The sequence below is a fragment of the Poromitra crassiceps genome (assembly GCF_964638095.1).
Source record: "Poromitra crassiceps genome assembly, chromosome: 20".
In the NCBI taxonomy this organism is placed as follows: domain Eukaryota; kingdom Metazoa; phylum Chordata; class Actinopteri; order Beryciformes; family Melamphaidae; genus Poromitra; species Poromitra crassiceps.
In genome coordinates, this window is record NC_139637.1 from 20,294,391 (window position 1) to 20,317,982 (window position 23,592).

The window sequence follows — 23,592 nt, forward strand, 5'->3', positions numbered from 1 at the left end:
GGTTTCAGCGGTACAGTAACTTCACTCTTTGACTGTGTTTGGTACAAATCATTCAACCTTTAAAGGAACAGCTCACCCTAAAATCCAAAATACATATATTCCCTGTCACCTGTAGTGCTATTTATCCATCTATATCGTTTTGTTGTTATGACCGCTCATAACCTTGTCCATATCCATCTATATCGTTTTGTTGTTATGACCGCTCATAACAAGGTTATGAGCGGTTTCATGGAGGAACTATTTTCTTTTGACCAAACTACACCCGCTAGCTGCTAGCTAGTTCCTACATGAGACTGCAAAAGAAAATAGTTCCTACATGAAACTGCTCACAACAAAATCTGTGCATTATCTTGAGTAACCGGGTCATGATTTCTGGAAAGAGACATGCTGTTGAGTTTTTCAAATGTATTTCTTTGGCACTTTGAGCACCACAAGCCGAGTGCCATCCAGTTCCATTGTATTCAAGAGAAGGCAGAAACTCTGCGGCCGATATCTCCAAAACTCAGGCAACTAACACAAAACGATATAGATGGATAAATAGCACTACAGGTGAGAGGAAAAATATGTATTTTGGATTTTAGGATGAGCTGTCCCTTTAAGTTCCACTGCTGTTACTGACTATGATCACTCTAAACCCAGAGATGTTATGAAGTGGGAGAAGGGCTTTCGTATCAGTTTGCCTTTCAGGTCATTATATGAACACGTTGGCGACTCTGGATCAGCAGCACTACACTGAGGCTCTTTAGTACAGGTCTTATCTCTCCAGGGGAACATGGGTAAGGGAATGTCACTGCCTCCACATGGATGGAGCAGGAATAACGGGGAACTTCCAATTGACACAACACTGGGGTTCCCCACTCTTGTGTTTGCACTAGAGCTCATTTGTCGATTGAACTGGGTCTAGATCCATGTTGTGTCTTGACTACTAATCTAAGATGTATCTTGTTTTAATCTCGGTTTTAGACAGATACTATTTTAGTTCAAGATTGCAACACACGTACTGTATGAAAACTCTTATTATTGGTCCAAAAATGAAGTTGGTAGCAACTGATGAGACTTGTTACGTCCTTGTTGATAGACTTATCAGAGACTTTACCCAACTACTTTGTGCTCAACAATGTTCACAATAGTAGTCTTAACTCATATTTCTAGTTGTTTAGAAAGAATTTAAGCGACCCATTGCAATATAAATTATTTAATATGACACCTGTTTGCTGTTACTGTAACAACAGTATTTACAGAACCAGTAGTCGAGGATTCTCAACTTCGAAACAGCCATGCGCTGTTTTGAATAATCGTAATGATTTGTGTGAATTCTTAAAATTGAAGAGGGACTTTGTTGACTCCTGGTGGTACTGAAGGCCCCACGTAGGCTCACCACCTTACTCTCCTGTTGGTACTGAAGGGCATATAGGCTTGCCACCTTACTTGAGACAGTCCTTTTACACACTGGATTTCAAAATATACAATGCCTTTATTTTGAAAAAAACATTTGTAATGTTCTCTTTTGTCTTTTACAGTTTTACAGTTTAACACAGACAAATGCTTTGTTATCATTCATGCTTGTATTATATATTATTATATATATCGTTTCAGTTTGGGTTGCTCTTGTACGTACCTGTGACGTGATCCGGGAAATTGTTGAATTTGTGTCTGCAGGTTTTGTTTTTTTGGTTCTCATTTTTGTTTTTTTAACGGAATGTGAATATGTGTGCGATACCACTTCATCTACCTTCATTACCGGTGATAATTATTTGTGCACAATGTTGTGTGCGAAAGATATGACAATCATTAGCCTACAGTAGTTTGATTTCCTAACCGCTAGATTTGCGTTGAAGTTTTGACTTTTTATCGTTTGCTGCACATCTGTAAAATGGCATTGAACAACTCTGGAGCAGGTTTTCAAATTTTTATTCGTTAGATTGTAGTGAAATTTGGTATAATTTACCATGATTCGGCAAATTGAAGAATGTCCGGCTGATATTCTGGCCATTGTAGACTACATAAAAAACATCTTTCTCGGATAGGATGAGGCTTAATTCATGTTTAGGAAGCTGGTTATGACTTTTGTTCATCATGTAGTCCTAATGAAATGTTTCTCAAGTCAGCTATAGTCTACAAGGTTAGCTTTAGATTGCCATGAAGTAACTATGTGCTAGTGAGGATACTGCAGTACAGTACCTTGCTAGCATAGACAAATTGTTCTGTCTTGCCATCTCTTGTGTTCTTCAACCCTATTTTACACATCTGAAACATTTTTAAGTGTTTTCTGAGTTTTCAAGTATGCCTTTTAGCCTTAAAGTAGATTTTGCTCTGAGGTGCTTTATTCATTTGTGTGATTGTTTTTCGCTAGTTTGTAATATTTTCACTCATAGGCCTGCCATGATTGTAGCGTTCACTTCGAGCTGTTTCATGTAAAGGTCATATCTCTTAACACATGATTGATGACCAAGGAAGGCTGAGAAAATGTAAAGTATGTAAAGTTGTGTATTCATTTTGAGTAGTCATGCTGCCCCCCCCCCCCAAAGAATCACATGCCAAACCCTTGGGCCAATACAATCTGTTCTTAGAATGCTTCAGTAGTCAATGATGGCTTCAGCCTTAAAGGAAGACCTATTACAGTAAACTGCTGTATATTAACTTTTTGTTTATATTAAACGATTGTTATTCTTCATTTGGATGTGTGAGTGTATTTTCTTTCTTTCTTATTTTTTTTATTTTTTTTGGGGGAGGGGGGGTTGATGTCAGAGAGACTCCAAATCAACTTGATAGATCTGTTTTCATATACATTTAATGTAGCAACTCATATGTTACAGTAAAATAAGTCAATATTCTTCAAGCATCGAAAGTGTGAGTAGCCTACTCCTAGCCAGACATGAATTTAAGTGTTTCCCATTACATGAACTGTCAGGTTTTGAGCACGGCCAGATATATGCGAGAAAGAATGACAATTTAACACATTTTATGTTTTGAATGAAAGACATTCCTGGGTTCTGATTATGGTTCTGATTGGGTGTTGGCATGTATGACGTACGCAGGCGGAAGTTGTAGCCTGCTGAGAGGAGGAGAGTTCTGCTAGCTCCACCTCCACCAAGTACACAAACTTCGGTGGTTCCACTTTATTGTAGCCATAACAATGAGGCTTGCGATAATGAAATCAAGGGTTACTGCGACAAACCAAGCCTTCCGAGTTTAGCCTAGTGGAAATATATCTGTCGCATCGACGTTGTTTGAGTGCCACGGTAAGTGTTTTTGCATATTGGGAGTATTTATCATGTCGGCTTGAGTTAGCTTCAGCAAGCTAACGTTAGCTAACAAACATGAACTCAGCCAGCCTCTGGCCGTCCAGCAGCGCTGTAGCGCCACTAGGTCAGTCTGCACTAGCTGGATTGCTAGACATTGGTTGACCATTTGCCGAGTTTCTGTGCTATTTTTAAAATGGAATTTGGTCACTCGGTTCTAGATAGCAGTAGCAACATGGAGGAGCAAGCTAATGTGGGTAGGTTAGCTTGCTAGTTCCCTCTTTCAACTTGGCAGTTGACTGCGTATCACACTGTTAGATAACGCGAGCAACTTTAGGTTACATGACTATCTAACGACACATGGACAAAAACGGCTGAGTGCTTGAAACTCTGCTCTGTTGTCTGTTGCATGTTTGGTGTCTGAGCTCATTGCTGACATGAGAAGTGGCAGTGTAATAGCATTTACTCTCACAGCAGGATAGTGAGTTGTTGCATGTTTGGTATCTGAGCTAATTGCTAACATGATAGTGAGTTGTTGCATGTTTGGTATCTGAGCTAATTGCTGACATCTCTGCAGCAGGGCAGCAGCTTTGCTGAAGGAGAATGGATGGAGTCCCTTGCAGTTGGAGCACCACAAGAACGCATGAGGCTTTCGGCGGCTCCCGGCCCGCGGCAGACACCTTGTCCAGGCTCGCCAAGCTGATCAACCGGAGCCAGAGGCAACCCTCGGCCCACCCGGCCTCCTGTGTCTGTCCAGAATGTGGCAAAGCCTTCCCCGACATGACAGAACTGTTGCACCACCAAGAGGTCAAACATGCGTTGCCCAAGCCTCACCAATGCCTCTCGTGCGGGAAGGAGTTCTCCCTTCTGTCTTCCTTACAGCTGCACAAGTGCGCCCGTGACTCCGCCCCCTGTGAGCTCTGTCACGGAGAGCCGCCGCACGGCGCTCCATGCCCCGCCTGTAACACGGGAGCCACGGATCCCGACACGTCACCTCACCGCCAGCCGCACCTGCTGGACAGTAGCCCCTACGCCTGTGCCCCCTGTGGGAGAGGCTTCAGTCAGAAACAGGCCCTGCTCTACCATCAGCAGGCCGGTTGTAGTGAACCGCCGTCCCCAGAGGTGGACGACGCCAGTAGCCTTCTAGCTGACTCTCCACCCGTTTCGGAGGCAGGCTCCACCCTCTCTGACTCCTCGGAGTACACCCCGGGGGCGCGCGCCCCGGGGCCCAGCAGCAGGAGGAGGAAGTGGGACGTGCCGTGCCCGTTCTGCTCCAGAATCTTCACCACGGGGGCTGGACTTTTCTGCCACAAGCGGTCCGTCCATGCCAATGAGCTGCGGGCAGAAAGAGCCAGAGGGTTGCCGGGGGACGTCGGACGCGCTCGGGCAGAAAGAGCCAGAGGGACACCGGGGGACGTCGGACACGCTCGGGCAGAAAGAGCCAGAGGGCTGCCGGGGGACGTCGGACGCGCTCGGGCAGAAAGAGCCAGAGGGACGCCGGGGGACGTCGGACACGCTCGGGCAGAAAGAGCCAGAGGGACGCCGGGGGACGTCGGACACGCTCGGGCAGAAAGAGCCAGAGGGCTGCCGGGGGACGTCGGACACGCTCGGGCAGAAAGAGCCGGAGGGCTGCCGGGGGACGTCGGACACGCTCGGGCAGAAAGAGCCAGAGGGCTGCCGGGGGACGTCGGACACGCTCGGGCAGAAAGAGCCGGAGGGTTGCCGGGGGACGTCGGACACGCTCGGGCAGAAAGAGCCAGAGGGCTGCCGGGGGACGTCGGACACGCTCGGGCAGAAAGAGCCGGAGGGACGCCGGGGGACGTCGGACACGTCGCTAAGGTGAATGGAAGTACAATTGTTCGTCAGCCTAAATCCAAACAGAAGCAGTTAAGCTGTCGCTCCTGTGAGATGGTTTTCAGGACCACTGCCCTGCTGTACTTGCACCGGAAAGAGAAACACATGAGGGAGAAGAACGAGAAGCCGACGCCGGTCGTCGCCAAACGCCGGTCGTCGAAGCACAAGGACGTGTACAGGTATCCCTGTCAGGTCTGTGGCCAAGTGTTCACCCATCATCTGTCACGCGCTGCACATTTGAAACAGCATGCAAAGTCAGCCTTCACCCGCATAGAGACAGAAAACCAGTCTCCGGACAATACCGCCAAAGACTCCAAGGTAACGGACAAGAAGCCAAATGAACTAAAAACCAGCCTAACAGATGATACGATTGTTAGGGCTGGCCCACGGAGGCCGAGCAAGAAGGTGTCGAGACTAGAGGAGTTGTTTGGTCGTAAACTAAAAACCAGCCTAACAGATGGCAAGATTGTTAGGGCTGGCCCAGGCAGGCCGAGCAAGAAGGAGGCCAGATTAGAGGAGATGTTTGGTGATAAACTAAAAACCAGCCTAAGAGATAACAAGACTGTTAGGCCTCGCCTAGGGAGGCCTAGCAAGAAGGAAACCAGATTAGAGGAGGAGGTTGGTGATAAACTAAAAACCAGCCTAACCGATACTAAGAGTGTTAGGGCTGGTCCAGGGAGGCCTAGCAAGAAGGTGTCCAAATTAGAGGAGGAGGTTGGTGATCCAAGGAGTTGCAGGGAAGTGCCTGAAGTAGAGGAAGATTTCCCATGCCCGTCCTGTGCGGAGGTGTTCTCCCTCCAGTCAGAGCTGAGGGACCACGTGGAGCTCCACCAGCCGTCGGTGAGGCGGAGGCAGTGCAGTGTGTGCGCCCAGGAGATAGACACCAGCAAGGGGTCGAAGAGACAGAGGCTGTACCACTGTGTGCCCTGCCAGCGGGGTTTCTCAGCGCTGGACACTTTCCTGAAACACTGCCAGGAGCACCTCCGAGTCAGGGTGGAGGAGGAGGACTGCATCTCTGAGAAGAACCACAATCAACTTGGCAACACACACTGAGATGCATTTTGAATGTCATCAGCATTATCTTACATTGCCTTATTGCCTTGAAGGGACAGACGGAGGAGAGTGAAGGAATCTGTTATTAAAAAGTCTTGTTGATTCACTTGGTCATTGCTAGAACGTTCAGGCCACTTGTAGTTACACCCTCATCATCGTTGGTTGAATGTTGTAATGCGGTTCAACATATCAAATGAAAACAAGGGGATGATCGTTTAATAAGTTTGTGCATATCCAGTATATTTCACCATTACAGACTGGCCAATATTCTATATTCTCAACAATCATGGTATGCCAAAGTACTGCCAGATATCTTGTGTGCAGGGATGTATTTCTACACGAGACATTTGTAAGGCTTTAGCTAAATAAGGTAATACGGTATAAATAAGGTAATAGATAATAACCCTTTTTCAGCTGTTTTTTTATTTTATTTTTGTCATAATTTAGGCAATAATGAGTCATAAATTGGTTTAAATTCTGGAGTGTCCCTGTTATTATTTTTGCTGAATTTGCCATTACAGTGACAGTCAGACCTGGCCCAAATAGCATTTTGCAAATTGTATTGTTCTAACCTGCTTGGATTATATGAGATGAGCGGAGTTGCCTGCTATCGGGGTAAATCAAAATGTTATGTCAATCACTGAAAAGTATATTCACTGGATCACATGGTTTTGTTTAATTGTCTAAACTCTGGCACCCATTTTTAACCTGTGTGGCAAATAAATCGCATTAAAAAAACATTTGCAAATGGTATTTTGACATGGTCTGAATGAATCAAGTTGTGCTTAGTTAAATTAAATTTGCAAAGGAGAAAATGTCCACATAGATTATTAACATGCCATTGTAGATGCGAGTCCAACGTCAGTGTTGATGTGTTTATATCCGGTAAAATGCCTCATATTGGCATCTTTTTAGATCATATGTACTTGGGAGATAAGATAGCTATGCAAATAAATTCAGCTTTGAATTTATTTTCAACTTTCCAGTAAATCTGTGATGCTTGATAAATACACTATAGTGAATGAACCAGAATCAACATGATTTTTTCCCTGTGATTTTCTGCTACCGTTTTCAAAAAGCAACTGTGAAAAAAATAATGATACAATAGGTTTTGAAATCGTCCACTTTTGAAAGGTCTTTTGTAAATGAGTTTATGGTTCTTAAAGTACATCATTAAAAACAACCAAGACTTTCTCGTGAGGTATTTTCTGTTTGTGTTCATTTTGCCAAAATTGCAAAGCATTTTCACAGCAGAAGGCTCGTTCTTGGGTGTACCACTACCCGACCACTACCCACTTTCACATAAACATGATTCCATCCACCCCGCCCACACCATGGATCTATCGCCCCGCCCACACACAGAAGAGTCGCGACATCTCCATTCACTCCTGTTTTTTTTACTCTCAAGAGTTCCAGGAAGTAAGGTTCTGGATTAAGCAGCACTGTCGAGTTGCAGCAAAATTGACAGTTTGTGATGTACTATGAAAGCGTTATCCCCCCCCCCCCCCCCCCCCGAATCAAATAGTACATTATCAGCTTTATTTTAGCATTCAAAAGTAGCGCAAGCCTCCTTCCTGGCTGTTCATTGGCTAAATGAGTCACGCATTTTGCACCTCCGCTGACGCCACTCTCTTACTAGATTGCTCTGGCCAGAGTTCCCCATACATGAAAACCTATTGGTCAAGTCAGATTGATTGAATTGTCCATCCAGCCAATCACAGCCATTTGACCAACCCACCAGGCACCAGGCCAGAGACGCGCCTGGTGACGGGAGGTTAATAATGCAACTGTGCTTGTCACTCGTCGCTGGCTGCGATGATAACAGAGGAAAACGAACCCGGAATAACATATGAGGTATGAAAATAGCTTTAGCAACGTAGAATTTTCTTTTGTAACTTTGTCTCTTATATGATGTGTCGATAGTCGTGTCATTAGACATTGCAAATGCAAGCCAATTGGCAATGGTAGCTGACATTTTAAGTTCAAGTCTGACTAGGCTACTGTACCTCTTTTGGGGACATATTTTGCATAGTTGTTGGCGTTGCTGAGACACGAGCACTAAACCGAAGGGAGGGCGACATTCAGACTGGAATTTGCTATCTATTGTTAGCTGTGATAAGTGCAACACCGAAAAGAGATGTTTATTGTGGAAAATATTCAATACCATCGAGGTTCAACCAGCAGGGGTCTCCTGGTGGTCAATCTGGGAAGTCTGTCTCGAGAGATTACCTGGTTATACTACAACTACACTATGGAAAAATATGCTTTTTGGGAAATGTGTCACCAAAATCAAATGAATTTAAAAATTTAAATTGGCACTGAATTGAATTTGTAACTGTTATATTATTGTTCCACGTATCACATTCAATAATATATGGTCACGAATAGCTGCTACATGGTGCAAAATGTAAAAAAAAAATATTTTATTTTTTATTTAACTTGTGATTTTCTATACATAATATGACATCATTGTCTTTTCTTCCAGTGTGGAAGAGCATCTGAGCCATCTGTATCAAGCCGTGCTGAGCCGTCTGCAACAGGACGGGCTCAAGGTCATACTGGAGAAGTGCTCCTTGTTCAGTACCTGGGCCACCTGACTCGGAGGAACACGTTTCCAGAATTTCAGTCTCTCCTCCACCAACATCTAACTACTATAATAAGGCGGCCGGGGGTTCAAGTGACATCACTGACGACATCACAATTGCTTGAGTGACATCACAATTGCTCGAGTGGCGACGTCACAACTGTGCGAGTGACAGCTTCATTCACAGCAGCATCTCATCCCCTCACCCAGTCTCCACCCCAGGAATTGAGTGTTGCGAAGCACACAGACATTTCTAGTGTTGTAAAAACCAACGTTATTAGAAGCACTGAAAGTGGCTGATGCACAAAATTAGTTTGAAGAAATGGGATTCTCCGGAGGATTCTTGTTTCTGGCTCTCATCCTCCTGGCCTCCGTGGCGGGTAAATTCCAGGATATGTTAATCTACTTCCCAGACATGCCCTCTGACTCTCGCCTCCATGTTCCTATGCCAACAGGAGTTCCATATGAGAATGTGGACATTCACACCAAGGATGGTGTGAAGCTCAACCTCATCTTGCTTCGCTACACAGGAGGGAATGACCCTCCTGGAGTCGCCCCCGGCAATCAAACCGGCCCCACCTCCTCTGCTCCACCCACTATTACCAGCCCCACCTCCTCTGCTCCACCCACTATTATTTTTTTCCATGGTAACGCAGGTAATATAGGGCACAGGGTGCCCAACGCCCGGCTGATGCTAGCCAACCTGAAAGCCAACGTGGTGCTGGTGGACTACCGTGGCTATGGGAAGAGTGAGGGTGAGCCCAGTGAGGACGGGTTGTACCTGGACGCACAGGCCACACTGGACTACGTTATGACCCATCCGGATCTGAACCAGACCAAGGTGGTGCTATTTGGCCGCTCGCTAGGTGGCGCCGTGGCACTGTGGTTGGCATCGGCCAATCCGGACCGCGTGGCGGCCGTCATCGTGGAAAACACCTTCCTCAGCATCCCTCACATGGCGTCCAAGTTGTTCCCGCCCATGCGCCTGCTGCCCCTGTGGTTCTACACCAACCAGTACCTGTCCTACCGGCAGGTGGCGCTGTGCCACATGCCCTCTCTGTTTGTGTCTGGTCTCTCGGACAAGCTCATCCCGCCGGAGATGATGCAGCAGCTGTATGAGCTGTCTCCTGCAAAGGGTAAACGCCTGGCCAAGTTCCAAATGGGCAAACACAACGACACGTGGGGGTGTCAGGAGTACTTCGCTGCCCTGGAGCAGTTTATTAAAGACCTGCTGGACAGCCGCCACATCCACGAGGAGAGTGTCCAGTATTTCAATCAAAGCAGTACTTGTCAGATAAAGAGATGAAAATCAAATACTGATGTCTGATAAAAGATTTTTTAATTTTATTTTTAATGCGTCGCACTATTGTGTTCAGGTTCGCTCAAGTGTCGAGTCATGTAGGCTAAGATATTTGAGGCAGCGATATTGAGTACCTGCAACAGCAGCTTGGCATGTCTTGACAGTGTAGTGATTTCTATTTATTTATACCCTAGTGTAACCGACGTGAATCAGCGCGGATTTGTGTGGTAGCGAGTGGATTGGTTAAACTCACTCCCCAGTATAAATGCATGTTAATCAGCTCCGCCAAGGGAGCTAACTCTCTTGGTGTAGTGGTTAGCATGTCTGACTCCCAAGCCGAAGGTCGGCAGTTCGTATCCACCCCTGGGTAAGCCCTTAACATGGGTTGGTGCAAGTACCACCAACACAACGCCGTTACACTAGCAAATTGTATTTGTTCTTGATGTTTGAAATTGGCTTATGACAAATAATGTAAATGTATATCTTGTAGTTCTTATCATATCAGCCTTTGGACCGGCAGGATAAATCTGGGTGGGGAAAGTGAAAAGGCAGCACCTGCCACTCCCTCATTAACCACCACTGAGGTGCCGTTGAGCAAGGCTGCTGCCCCAACTGCTCCAGTGGAGCTGCTCAGTGACCAGCAGTACTGGTCAGCTTCCAGGTGTGAATTTGTGTGAGCTCCTGAAAAAGAGAGCATTGCTCTCAGTGAGACTCTCTGTATAAAAAAGGTTAAAAAAGGCATCTACCATTATAAATGTAGTTAATTTACTATAGTTACTCTCAGTACCATCTTCTGACAAAACACAGTTAGCAAAATAGCTGGTCTTATCTTTATTTCATGGGCTGGAGTTCATTTTGAGCAGATTCACCCCAATGCCAATTTGGCATGGAGAACTTGCACTCTGTGTGTTTGTAGTTAAGGATGTATATCTCAAAATGCTAGGATTTATTGACGTATCATCAGCATCATCATTGTTAAGTCAATAATGCTAAGTTCTCATCTTAGCCCATTCTCAAAATGGCTTTACTCACGTGCTTTGAACGAGCTAATTTACCTTTCCTGTATGGCTTCCAGCACACTGCAGTGCAATGGTCTCAAAGCCATTCAAACATGCCCAACAGTGATTTGCTTAGCAAATTCAGTTTGATCAATTTGTGATAGCAGCTCAAACTACAGTCTAAACTTTAGGCTACTACATGATTGTACAGTGTGGGACACACATTCTCTCAATCCACCTTCAAATGTTTGCTGTGTTTCTTGTGGATTTCTGTAACTATTTTCAAATCAAACAAAATACATCCTCTTATAGAGCTGCAAGTTTAGTTGATTATAGTCTTTAGTCATCTTTTAAGCAAAAAAAATAAAAAAGGCTGGTTTCAGCTTCTCAAATGTGATGATATATTGCTTTTCTTTGACCAACATGATGATAAACTGAATATCTTTGGAATATTATGATGAACTGAATATATTTGGGTTTAGGACTGTTACTCAGACAAAAACTAGATATTTGAAGATGTAACCTTAGACTGTGGGGAACTTAAATAGTTATTTTTCCACTATTTTCTGACACTTTGTGGACAAAACAATTAACCCGATTAATCAAGACAATAATCAGTAACTTAACTGGTAGATGATACAACATGTGACGAGGGGTCCCAGGTAGACTTTGCTTTATTTTAAGGGTCCACAACTCACGGGCCCAAAAGGTTGTGAACCACTGATTACATGCACAGCATTAATACAGCATTATAACACCATAGTAGCCAGGGGTGTAGTGGTAAATACAGAGGTGGGTAGTTAACACATCAAGTATCTAAATTATCCTTTTTTCTGTTCTGAAATTGTATCCCAATTCCTCGTCTGCGATATTTTATAAATTGAAAGTTATATTTTTGTAGTATAATTTTCAGTAAAGAGCAGTGGAAAACAAATGGCGATTCATCGTTATGTGTCCTCCTGGCCACAGGGGGGCGCTGTGCAGACAAACGCGATAAAATCAAATGGAGAATTTCCGGTGTATCGGCGCATGCTGCTTTCCTTCCGCGGTTTTGTGAAACGAAAAGCCGACGAAAATCATACGTGCAGTCAGTATGGCAGGAGTACTGGGATGGACAAGACACTGGTAGACATTTGTATAAGGCAGGTTGGGGCTGGAAGGAGGGTGGGTTGGAAACGAAGGGAAGAAAGCATTATCACCCGTTTAAGAATAGGTCATACAGCTCTCAATCATACATTACATAAAATAGGCAAGCATCCTGATGGGAAATGTATACACTGTAGCGAACCAGAAACTGTTGAACATATCCTTTTACACTGTAGGAAATACAATACAGAAAGGAATTCTATGTTTCAGGCATTGAGAATGGCAAAACATCAAGATTTTTCATTGCCAGGTTTATTAGGGAAAACAGCAGGTAGCATTTATATGCATATTATTAAGTTTCTTAAAGAAATTGGGGTAGACACAAGAATTTAAGAGTAGTTGTTTTGGGTTTTGTTTGTTTTGTTTCGTTTTGAATCCCCTGTTCCACAATCCAGTCCAGTTGGTGGCGGTAATGCACCTTTAAGTTGGTTGCCAACCGCCATAAAACACTAAAGAAGAAGAAGAAGAAGAAGAAAAGCCGACGAACCACTTCTCTGAGAACTTGTAGAAAATAAAGACAACATGAGCAAAGCACATCCGCCAGAGCTGAAGAAGTAAGTTCACTAAGTTTGTTTGTTTCCTAAAACCCTCGTCCTTTAAGTCTGATGGTTTCCTCTGACTGAAATGCCTGGAAGAAGCCCGTGCTGCATTAAGCAAGCTAACACTAGTTAGCTAACGCTAGCCTGGTTTCTGAATGAAGAAATGAGAGCCTGTTCGCGCCGACATGTTTTCTGTAATCCGTAGCTAATGTTCTTTTCTTTATTTCAGGTTCATGGACAAGAAGCTTTCGTGTGAGTACAACATCCATGACTCAATATTATGTGTAACGTTAGCTACAGCCTGACTGATCCTGTTGCTACTAGCTAAACTACATATAGCCTCTGCTGTCTGTTTATGTTGTGGGACAGATGGCGCAAAGAGGGATCTTTCGAAAACTCATTGTATCATAACCAGTATATCAGGTCTAACGATGGATTTGTTTTGATTCTCTCTCCTAACGTTACATAAAGAGAGGCAGCCAGTGATCAAACGTTGAGTGTTACAAATATATATGCAGTTTTTTAGACTAAAGTTTAATGATTGTCAGGTTGCGGATAGAAAACACAGTAACTATAATTGACACAATCTCTACTGCTAGGTTGGTTGGTGGGTCTACTTGTCTTGAAAACTAAATATGCAGATGGTTCATCATGAAGACTGATGTGTGTGTTCTTTTTACCCCTCAGTGAAGCTGAACGGAGGCAGACATGTGCAGGGCATCCTGCGAGGGTTCGACCCCTTCATGAACCTGGTGATGGACGACTCTATTGAGATGGGCCCAGGAGGACAGCAGAACGCCGTCGGCATGGTGGTCAGTATCTGCTCAGCCTTGTCCTGTCCTGTGTGGATAGGGTGTCTACTTTTCCTGATCACGACGCTTGTCTTTTCATTGTACAATTTCTATAAATCTGTCACGTGCCTCGTGCTTAAAGGGATAGTTAGGATTTTTTTATGTGTTTTTTTTTTTGAAGGTTGCGGTTGTATGAACCTCATACAACCGCACATTAAAGTCGAACTGAACCCGTTCGTCACGTGCGTCGCAGTCTGTTTCAGACGGAAAACATACGTCTGAGATGACAAATTGAGAAGCGGGTCATGGTATCATGTCGATGATTTGATTTGACAATTCTGCGGACTGGATTGGGCTTTGGCCAATCCTGGCGTGTTCTGCCTCCAAATCGAGTGGGATTCCGCGTGTTGTGGCACTCCTCGGGAAGAGCCTGGTGACGCAAGGTTAGTGGCTGAGTGGAGCTCAGCGAGCCGCAGGCAGCCAGCTGCCTCCGTGTTGCCGAGCGGAGAGTGCAGTCCGTCGGCCTGGAATCTTCGAGGTGCGACCCCTGACAACCAGCAGGGTCTCAAGCGCGCGCCTTTATCGCTGCTGTAAATACGATATTCATGGAATGCGCGTTTTAAAGGCACTGTGTGTAAGATTCTGCACTATTAAATATCCCCAAACCAATACCTTGTATATATAGAGGAGGTATAGTGATTTATTTCTGTGTTTACAACTAAGCCACGCCCCCTCCCTGTGTTGTGATGGCCCTCTGTCCTTCCCCTCTAACATCCCGAATCTGTTTACATAGAAACCCCTCCCCCGAGAAGCCGACCTAGTGAGCCCCTCCCAGCCCACAGCCCAAAACAGAATTTTGTAGACCAAGATGGCGGAACCCTGATGCGGGCATTCCTGACTTTTACATTCCCTGATACACCTTATATATGCGGTTTCATACTTTAGCCAAATCGCCGCCTCAACCTTGCCGGTCTGGCTTTCACTAGATGGAGAGCCCTACGAGCAGCTATATCTGGCCTGCAAAGTGACTCGGAGCTGGCGTGTTCTCCTGTACACAGTGGTAAGTAACGTTATCGCGTTTGCATGTCCCATTTCAGTAACGTTACGCATGATAGCGAAATGTACAAGTTGTTATCGATATTGTGAATTTGTTCTGTGAATGTTGTAATCACTTGGCTAACTGTTGCTTTTCACGGCTATTCAAATGACTTTACACTGCTAGTGTAGTAGCCTGCTGCAGGATTTGATTAGCTTGTTATACACAGACATTCTGGTGACAAGTTGACATAAATGACATAACGTTACTTCCCATTACAAATTTCGCATGCATTTTCTGTTTATAATTACGTCCAGTTGCTGTCACTATGACGCAGAACGGTATAGTAATGTGTAAACACTTAGAAAGGGCATGGAGAAAAGCTAGCTTCGCTAATGTTAGCAGTTTGTTGTTCTATTCTATCTCACATACAACGTTACATTAGAAAATAGCTGTAACACCGTCCAAACAAATCAAGGTTTGGTAAAAGTATCTAATTCATGACAATGTGGAGGAACCCTGCCTTGATATCTACCAGCTACAAAATAGATGATTCAAATTAATACTAAACACGTTTCCATTTGTCTGATTTTCAAGGTGCCAGTCATCCAGTCATCCAGAAGATGACAAGATAGAAAACAAGTGGACCCACCATTATGATATTTGAGATGGAGAAATTGTGCTTTTATAGCAAACCTGTATAATACATGTTCTATCATCTTTGATGTTTAGATGTTTGCTGTCTGCAATCTTCTGTACACCAATAAAGTTGATATGACTTCATCCATGTCTCTTGGCCACTATTCTCCATTGTAACATTAGATTTGCCTAAAGCTGAGTGTGTGTAGCTACAGTAGCCTAGTGCCTACCAGTATTTGTGTTTCTGTGTATATATAGCCTACTTTATATAATAGACAGTGTATGTGATGTTTCTCAGTACATTGATTTCACAACTTCGTTTATCAGAAAAAATACTTTATTTGCAAAACTAAAATATGGGCTACACCAGGATGACGTGACCAGTTCCATCAGCTATGCGGTTCTTCAGGATGTCGACAAGATCTGCTATCGTCCTACAGCCGACCTTCCTCTCTGCGACCCTGTCTCCTCTTTGTCCCACTGGTGCTAGCCTGGGCTTCAGGCATACAGCTTGGTTTGCCTGCCTATAAAATACAGCAGTGATTCAAGCGTTTGAAATTAGTTTGAACAACTCTAACAATGAGAAAATACTAGCGTTGCACTATGAATACATTTTGGCCATGTCTTGGTATTAGCAGACGAACAAAAACACAGGCTAAGCTACTCACTGTTGACAGACAGCTGTGGTTAGCTAGCGATGTCCCCAACATTGAATTGAAATCATCCTAATTTAGCTATGTCAACCTGGTTTTAGACAACGTTTGCCTAACTGTACTTAGCAATAGGGCAGGCTATGCAAAAGGTTAGGTTACAATGTAACCTTTTCAAAATCCATGTAACCATTACATGGATTTTGATCGGTTAGCAGATTATACAAATAAGTCTTACCAAGCGGACTATTGTCAATATCCTAAAGGTTTATGACTATCATGTGAAATTTGTCATTACTCAAGCCAAATACATAGCCGAGATGCATTCGTGCTTGTTTTATGTACTTACGTCTGCAGTAGGTAGGCTATGCACAAAATAGTTGTTTATATCTCCGTTGCTTGGGAGGGAGGGAGGGAGGGAGGGAGGGAGGGAGGTGGGGGAACCAGGAAGTGCTGTGCGCTGGTGGGTGGGATCGAGATTGTTTGGGTAAACAAGTTTTGTTATGGTTTGAAATGGCGACATCTAGTGGACAAAAAAATCACACACAGTGCCTTTAACGAGACAGTTACATTTCTTTGCATTCTTAGACATTATAGTTTTTGTTTTTTGTTCATGTTTCTAACAATTGGCCAAGTTAGTAGTTAGTTTATGGGATAGGAATTCTGCCAGATGACAGGCACTAGGCGCCATTTTCTACTTCATTTGGAAGAGAAAATTATGATTAATGATAAATTTGATTGACAGCTGCATGTCGTGATATGATTGTTGAAATGGGGTAGAAATGTGATAGTACTAGGTGACGTCAGCAAACTGTACATTACTGTTATCAAGGAAATCTTGAAAAATGAACTTTTGATGTGAAAAAGTGTGAAAAACGAAAGAAATTAGATTGTTGTGATTTTTTTTTTCATACATTATTAAATAGTTGCACTGCATACCCAGGTATTTGAACTAAAAGAAAAGAAAAGTCATTTTTGGGTTCAGCTCGACTTTAAAAAGCAGGTACTTCAGACTATGAGGTACTTGCCTACTAATGCAGTAGAACGGCAAGTAGAGCTCTGCTGAGTCAGTGAACAGTCATGAGGAAAAACTTAAATGGGGGGGGTCTTCCATACTGCTCACCTGGCATAATCCAAGTCTCCACAAGCCCTGAGATGTGAAGTTGACTTGAAAAGATGTCGTTTACACCCTGTTTTTAGCTCAAATATTCACCGTAGCCTGGCGCTGCTAGAACTGTTGTGGAGCACCACTTCTTGCCGCACCACCTGGCTACAGTGAAGATCAGTTTGGCAGTTATTGAATAGATCGGTTAAGTGCAGTGTGTCACTCTGTACTGTTGTTTCCTACAGGTCATCAGAGGAAACAGCATCATCATGTTGGAGGCCTTGGAGAGAGTATGAGAGACGGGGAGGCGGCTACTGATGGAGAAAGGAATGATCAACACCTTTACATTCTCATACTGATGTTTTTGTAGGTTTTTTTGTTTTGTTTTGTTTCGAAAGAAATGGGAAATGTGTTTTCTCTGAATTGTAAGATGTCATTGACAGACATGACATTTTAGTTTGGAGATGTTTTGAATTGTCTAATCTTGTGAATAAATCTGTTTTTCTTTGTATTTAGTGTTGTTGCTTTCATCCTACAGTATATTGCATGCATGCCAGTTATTGACAAATTATTGAAATATGGGTGTTCTGTTGGAACACTGGCAATGGTTAATGGCTTCAGGTTGTACAGTAAAATTCAGGGAAGATATTTTGTATTTTGATTGATAATATCAAGTGTTATATCTGTCTGGAGCTGTTGGCTATGGCTATGGTTCTCAACCTTTCAATTTAATTTTGTTTTTTTTGTCCACAATGTCAAAATTTGTCTTTGGCTTCACAGGTTTGCTTGCACACATGAAAGTCACAATACATACAACAAACACCAGAATACACAGTATACCGCACAGGCAATGACAGGATACATAATACAACATATGGCAAGATGCACAATACAGGCAGAGTTAATGGACATGGTTCTGATGTGGATGTTTATGAATTTAGCTGATTTATTCCATTTGGTATGACGTTTTTTGTAGATGTTCTTGGTTGCTATGGGAACTCTAGTGTCTTTCTGAGGGCAGTTTTGTGAACTCTGAAAAGGGGATGTACAGGGTCAGACACAATTTGTCTGGCTTTTCGCGCCACCCGTCTTATCCCAGTTGTTAGTAGATACACCCTGCTCTTTCCCAATAATTTTACTCGCCATGTTTGTAGTTTGGGACAGTCTATTTCTGTTCTTAGCTCCTAGATTCCCATACCATGTACACATGTCAAAGGTCAAAACACTTTCAATAAGACTCCTGTATACAGTCTCTAGAATAGCTTTGCTTATTTTGTATGAATCCAATTTCCTATTAGATACAAACATTGCATTGCTTTTTTTAAAGATGTATTCTGTGTTGCCTGTGAAACTTAAATTACAGTCAAAAAAAGGTTCCTAAGTATTTCAACTCCACTGTTTCAACAGGCTGGTCATTGAGTGGAGAACAGTTGAACCAAAGACTGATTTTCTCTTCGGGTTGTTTTGTTTGACGTAACTCAGAGACTAGAGGCTTCAAACCATGTATGTTCAAAATATTTTTCCTATCCACACAAAATAAATCGCCTCACAAGCCCGGGTTGAGAACCACAGAGCTATTTTGGATACAAAACAAATTAAGTCACACGGTTCTTGTTCAAGCTACACATTTGATGCACTCAATGTATGAGAATTTAGAAATTTAATTGGGTAGGAGGGTTATAACTTATAATGGACCATCTTTGGGGTCATAGGTCAGGGTCATACAGAACAGCACCACCACCGTGTGTCTTGTTCAATGACTAGCAGTGTGGCTGCTAGCTGACATGGTGCTTGCACTCAGGTCCAGGTCCTCTGGTTCTTGGTGATTTGGAAACAGTTGGCAGACATTCTATAACCAATAGAGGGCGCTAGCTGCATATATCAGCTTTTCCCCCCCGACAATCGCTTTTATTTTGAAAGCGGACTATCGTCACCGGCGTCACGTGTTTCTGACGTCTCTGCTTACGCACAGTAGTTGTCGTTTGACGGTACGGTATGTGGAAAGTAGGCAGTCCCCTGTGGATCGGAATGCAGCCTATGGAAAGTAGGAATGTCCGAGGAGCGTGATTTCTAACCCCACATAGGATAAGCAATAACCACGCCCTGTGGCGCCGGGATTGGCCAGGAGCAACACTGGAGTAGTGCACTGGAGGGCACGCAGCCCAGCGATTTCATAAACAAACTGAATAGCTCTTGAGAACAGACAGCGATATTGAGAGCGGACATTGAAATGAATTATGGTCACCTACCTTCCTTAGCATAGTAATAATAATAATAAGCATAATAATTGTAATCTACACAATGTACACAATCTACAAAAACTAGCTAACTAACTAGAAAAATAGCTCATATAATATAATGTATCATATCGTTAATTTCAAGCTTAATTCTTACCCAGAGAAAAGGTACAGCACTGAAAATGTAACAAGCAATAGTTTTTTAAACATCTTTATTTTAAAAGATGAAAAACCCCAGGTGCTTTAGTCCCAAGCTTCAATGCTCCTGGCCAATCCCGGCGCCACAGGGCGTGGTTATTGCTTATCCTATGTGGGGTTAGAAATCACGCGTCGGAGGAGGTTGGAAAGGCGCTCCAGTCCGTGGTGGACCGAGTGAACCAGGCGGCGGCACGCCGGCCCAAGGTAACCGCAGCCCGGGCTATATGTCGCTCCGCACTCCGCAGACCGCAGCGAGTCCACCGCAGAGCCCCGGCGGGCTTTAGGCAAGTCGTGCTCCGGCTGCACGACTTGTTATGTAAGGCTACCCAAACACTTCAACCTTTGGATGGGAGACACTCAAGGCTTCACTTCCATCTCATCAAGCATGGATTTGATCGGCAGCTATAACACGCGTGGGCGTTGGATCCATTGAACAGAGGCTTGTGCACATAAACGGCATGATGCGAGGTTCTGCATGGACATGTTTGTAGTCTTTATAAAGTCTGCAAGCCACTTTTGGCACACGCCTGCCCTGTGGCAGCGCTGGTTCTGGTTGTAGGGTATTGGTTTACACGGCCACGCTTTTGGCCGACCTCCCACCTCTCAAACTTCATCAGCAGACACCACTGCTTTGAGAAAGATGCTGTGCATAGCGCATGCGCATGTATAATATTACAGACCATACTAGTTTTGAACCTCCATGAAAACCGCATCAAGGTTGATATCTAGGTCAAAGAATGGCACATCTTTTTAATTATTATCACAGATAGTAGGTGCGCCTTATAGTTAACTAAGAACTAATAAACGAAATAATATAATGATTGTAGTAATAATTGTATAATAACACTAAACTAATAGGGTTGACTGCATGAGGTGTAAGCTTTTGAACATGGCAGCAGCCAGAAACTAGTATGGGATTCATCCTTGTTTTGTGTGATCTTTGACAGGGATGACTCACTGAAGAGGCGAGATGCCCTCAGCTAGCACACTGCATCACACACACACCCAGCTCCTGTCCTGATGTCTTCATCGATATCGAGATGAAAAATGGTGTTTCATTGCGTCTCGTTCCTCTCCTCCTCTCCTGCTCAGACGCTGCCGGCCCTGCCGCCCCGCCTGGTGGCTGTCAGCAAGACGAAGCCTCCTGACATGGTGATCGAGGCCTACAGACAAGGACAGCGCAACTTTGGGGAGAACTATGTGAGTAGAAAATGTCTCAACACAGAAAGGAAGGAGGGAAAAGTGCTGGTAAATGGAGACTGACCGCAGCCTTGTCTCCCCACACCAGGTTAATGAGCTTGTGGACAAAGCTTCAGATGCTCAGGTGGGTTTAAATGTTTTTGGTCCCTATGACTTTTTTTCTTCTTTCTTCTTTCAAGTGACAATTTTCAAACAGTGTGTCTTTGTCCCAATCCAGATTTTAGAATCTTGTCCAGAAATCCAGTGGCATTTTATCGGCCATTTACAGAAGAATAATGTCAACAAACTTTTGGGTGAGCATGTGTCAACTATTGTCTGGCTTAGCTACCAGATGAGTCTAGACTATTCCAGATGACGACAGAGTATTTTGAACTCTGAACGTCTGGTTCTGGCCCGTTGATCAGGCATTTCTTGGATGTGGCTGACTGTATGTGATGGCAGGTTATGGGATGTTTTCCATGCCACAATCCTCATTATATAAAAATGGAGCAAGTGGGCAATGTTTGTTTCAATTTTTGTCCCACTAATGATGTCACAATGTCTATGACATCATCAGTCACATCATTATTGACCAAATTCATCTTATGACATCACTGATGATGTCACAGGCACTGATGATGTCATAGGCATTGTGACATCACATCATCAGTGATGCCATATCCATTGTGACATCATCAGTGACAGTGATGTCATCAGTGATGCAAAGTTAAGCAACAGTGCGCTGCGCATGCCAATAGAGCAGGTGAGGCCACGCAGCAACCGAGCTGCGGGCGAGGCCGAGCTGCGTGCGGCGAGCCCTCGCAGCGGCCGAGCCTAGGGTTGGACTTGGGGGCCGATACCCAGTCCAACAATAAATACTTATCTAATGATGAAAACTAATCTAATGATACAATCTTCACTAACAAATGACCACCACAAATAATGAATACTCTCAGCAGCAAATACTGAATAGTGAAGCCAAATAATGAAAAGCTAACGAACAAGTCGCAAAGAAAAAAAACCCACGCACGAATTAACGAACAACCTCATTGGATTTGTTATTTGATGGTTGGCCTTTCATTATTTGACGTCAGTATTTCAGTTAGGAGAGACTATATAAAGGTTCAAATTCAAATGTATTGATACAACAGGAATTGAGTGTTGCGAAGCACACAGACATTTCTAGTGTTGTAAAAACCAACGTTATTAGAAGCACTGAAACTGGCTGATGCACAATTAGTTTGAAGAAATGGGATTCTCCGGAGGATTCTTGTTTCTGGCTCTCATCCTCCTGGCCTCCGTGGCGGGTAAATTCCAGGATATGTTAATCTACTTCCCAGACATGCCCTCTGACTCTCGCCTCCATGTCCCCCTGCCGACAGGAGTTCCATATGAGAATGTGGACATTCACACCAAGGATGGTGTGAAGCTCAACCTCATCTTGCTTCGCTACACAGGAGGGAATGACCCTCCTGGAGTCGCCCCCGGCAATCAAACCGGCCCCACCTCCTCTGCTCCACCCACTATTACCAGCCCCACCTCCTCTGCTCCACCCACTATTATTTTTTTCCATGGTAACGCAGGTAATATAGGGCACAGGGTGCCCAACGCCCGGCTGATGCTAGCCAACCTGAAAGCCAACGTGGTGCTGGTGGACTACCGTGGCTATGGGAAGAGTGAGGGTGAGCCCAGTGAGGACGGGTTGTACCTGGACGCACAGGCCACACTGGACTACGTTATGACCCATCCGGATCTGAACCAGACCAAGGTGGTGCTATTTGGCCGCTCGCTAGGTGGCGCCGTGGCACTGTGGTTGGCATCGGCCAATCCGGACCACGTGGCGGCCGTCATCGTGGAAAACACCTTCCTCAGCATCCCTCACATGGCCTCCAAGTTGTTCCCGCCCATGCGCCTGCTGCCCCTGTGGTTCTACACCAACCAGTACCTGTCCTACCGGCAGGTGGCGCTGTGCCACATGCCCTCTCTGTTTGTGTCTGGTCTCTCGGACAAGCTCATCCCGCCGGAGATGATGCAGCAGCTGTATGAGCTGTCTCCTGCAAAGGGTAAACGCCTGGCCAAGTTCCAAATGGGCAAACACAACGACACGTGGGGGTGTCAGGAGTACTTCGCTGCCCTGGAGCAGTTTATTAAAGACCTGCTGGACAGCCGCCACATCCACGAGGAGAGTGTCCAGTATTTCAATCAAAGCAGTACTTGTCAGATAAAGAGATGAAAATTAAATACTGATGTCTGATAACAGATTTAAAATTTTTATTTTTAATGCATCGCACTATTGTGTTCAGGTTCGCTAAAGTGTCGAGTCATGTAGGCTAAGATATTTGAGACATGTCTTGACAATGTAGTGATTTCTATTTATTTATACCCTAGCAAATTTGATTTGTTCTCGATGTTTGAAATTGGCTTATGACAAATAATGTAAATGTATATCTTGTAGTTCTTATCATATCAGCCTTTGGACCGGCAGGATAAATCTGGGTGGGGAAAGTGAAAAGGCAGCACCTGCCACTCCCTCATTAACCACCACTGAGGTGCCGTTGAGCAAGGCTGCTGCCCCAACTGCTCCAGTGGAGCTGCTCAGTGACCAGCAGTACTGGTCAGCTTCCAGGTGTGAATTTGTGTGAGCTCCTGAAAAAGAGAGCATTGCTCTCAGTGAGACTCTCTCTCTGTATAAATAAAGGTTAAAAAAGTCATTTACCATTATAAATGTAGTTGATTTGCTATAGTTAGTCTCAGTACGGTCTTCTGACAAAACACAGTTAGCAAAATAGCTGGAAGTTGGCATGGAGAACTTGCACTCTGTGTGTTTGTAGTTAAGGATGTATACTGTATGTTATCCCCCCCTCAAAATGCTAGGATGTATTGACTTAATCAGCATCATCATTGTTAAGTCAATAATGATAAGTTCTCGTCTTAGCCCATTCTCAAAATGGTTTTACTCACGTGCTTTGAACGAGCTAATTTACCTTTCCTGTATGGCTTCCAGCACACTGCAGTGCAATGGTCTCAAAGCCATTCAAACA

At 44.1% G+C, this 23,592-nt stretch overlaps 3 protein-coding genes and 1 pseudogene across 5 annotated transcripts; all 4 read left to right on the forward strand.

Annotated features, from left to right (window-relative positions):
• Positions 1–3,151: 3,151 nt before the first annotated feature.
• LOC310795178 (uncharacterized protein) lies at positions 3,152–7,263 on the forward strand. 2 transcript variants are annotated; one of them, XM_083657229.1, is made up of 2 exons: positions 3,152–3,242; positions 3,823–7,263. In XM_083657229.1, exon 2 carries the CDS (start codon positions 3,846–3,848, stop codon positions 6,147–6,149), a length of 2,304 nt encoding a protein of 767 aa, XP_083513355.1. In that variant the 5' UTR covers positions 3,152–3,242; positions 3,823–3,845; the 3' UTR covers positions 6,150–7,263. The 2 variants fall into 2 exon arrangements, with proteins under 2 accessions (XP_083513355.1, XP_083513356.1); XM_083657230.1 differs by having other exon boundaries at positions 3,153–3,242; positions 3,820–7,263.
• Positions 7,264–7,928: 665 nt separating this feature from the next.
• LOC310794360 (protein ABHD13 pseudogene) lies at positions 7,929–11,343 on the forward strand (annotated as a pseudogene). Its single transcript, XR_014553961.1, has 2 exons — positions 7,929–8,003; positions 8,635–11,343. The product of XR_014553961.1 is annotated as a protein ABHD13 pseudogene (transcript).
• A 1,253-nt stretch (positions 11,344–12,596) lies between these two features.
• LOC310795049 (small nuclear ribonucleoprotein G) lies at positions 12,597–17,448 on the forward strand. Its single transcript, XM_083657066.1, has 4 exons — positions 12,597–12,731; positions 12,946–12,968; positions 13,404–13,528; positions 17,183–17,448. The coding sequence occupies exons 1-4, from the start codon at positions 12,700–12,702 to the stop codon at positions 17,231–17,233; spliced, it is 231 nt and encodes a 76-aa protein (XP_083513192.1). The 5' UTR covers positions 12,597–12,699; the 3' UTR covers positions 17,234–17,448.
• Positions 17,449–18,626: 1,178 nt separating this feature from the next.
• On the forward strand, positions 18,627–23,352 carry LOC310794940 (protein ABHD13-like; the record flags this gene model as incomplete). The annotated part of the gene is made up of 6 exons (XM_083656972.1): positions 18,627–18,649; positions 19,495–19,576; positions 20,465–20,572; positions 20,661–20,696; positions 20,790–20,865; positions 21,934–23,352. The coding sequence occupies 6 exons, from the start codon at positions 18,627–18,629 to the stop codon at positions 22,782–22,784; spliced, it is 1,176 nt and encodes a 391-aa protein (XP_083513098.1). The 3' UTR covers positions 22,785–23,352.
• Between the last annotated feature and the right edge of the window lie 240 nt (positions 23,353–23,592).

Excerpts from the sequence above, each read along its gene's own strand:
- LOC310795049 (XM_083657066.1), top strand. The coding sequence starts at position 12,700 with ATGAGCAAAGCACATCCGCCAGAGCTGAAGAA. Across the intron at positions 12,732-12,945 it reads CATCCGCCAGAGCTGAAGAA|GTTCATGGACAAGAAGCTTT; the intron begins GTAAGTTCACTA and ends TCTTTATTTCAG. Across the intron at positions 12,969-13,403 it reads CATGGACAAGAAGCTTTCGT|TGAAGCTGAACGGAGGCAGA; the intron begins GTGAGTACAACA and ends TTTACCCCTCAG.
- LOC310795178 (XM_083657229.1), top strand. The coding sequence starts at position 3,846 with ATGGATGGAGTCCCTTGCAGTTGGAGCACCACAAGAACGCATGAGGCT.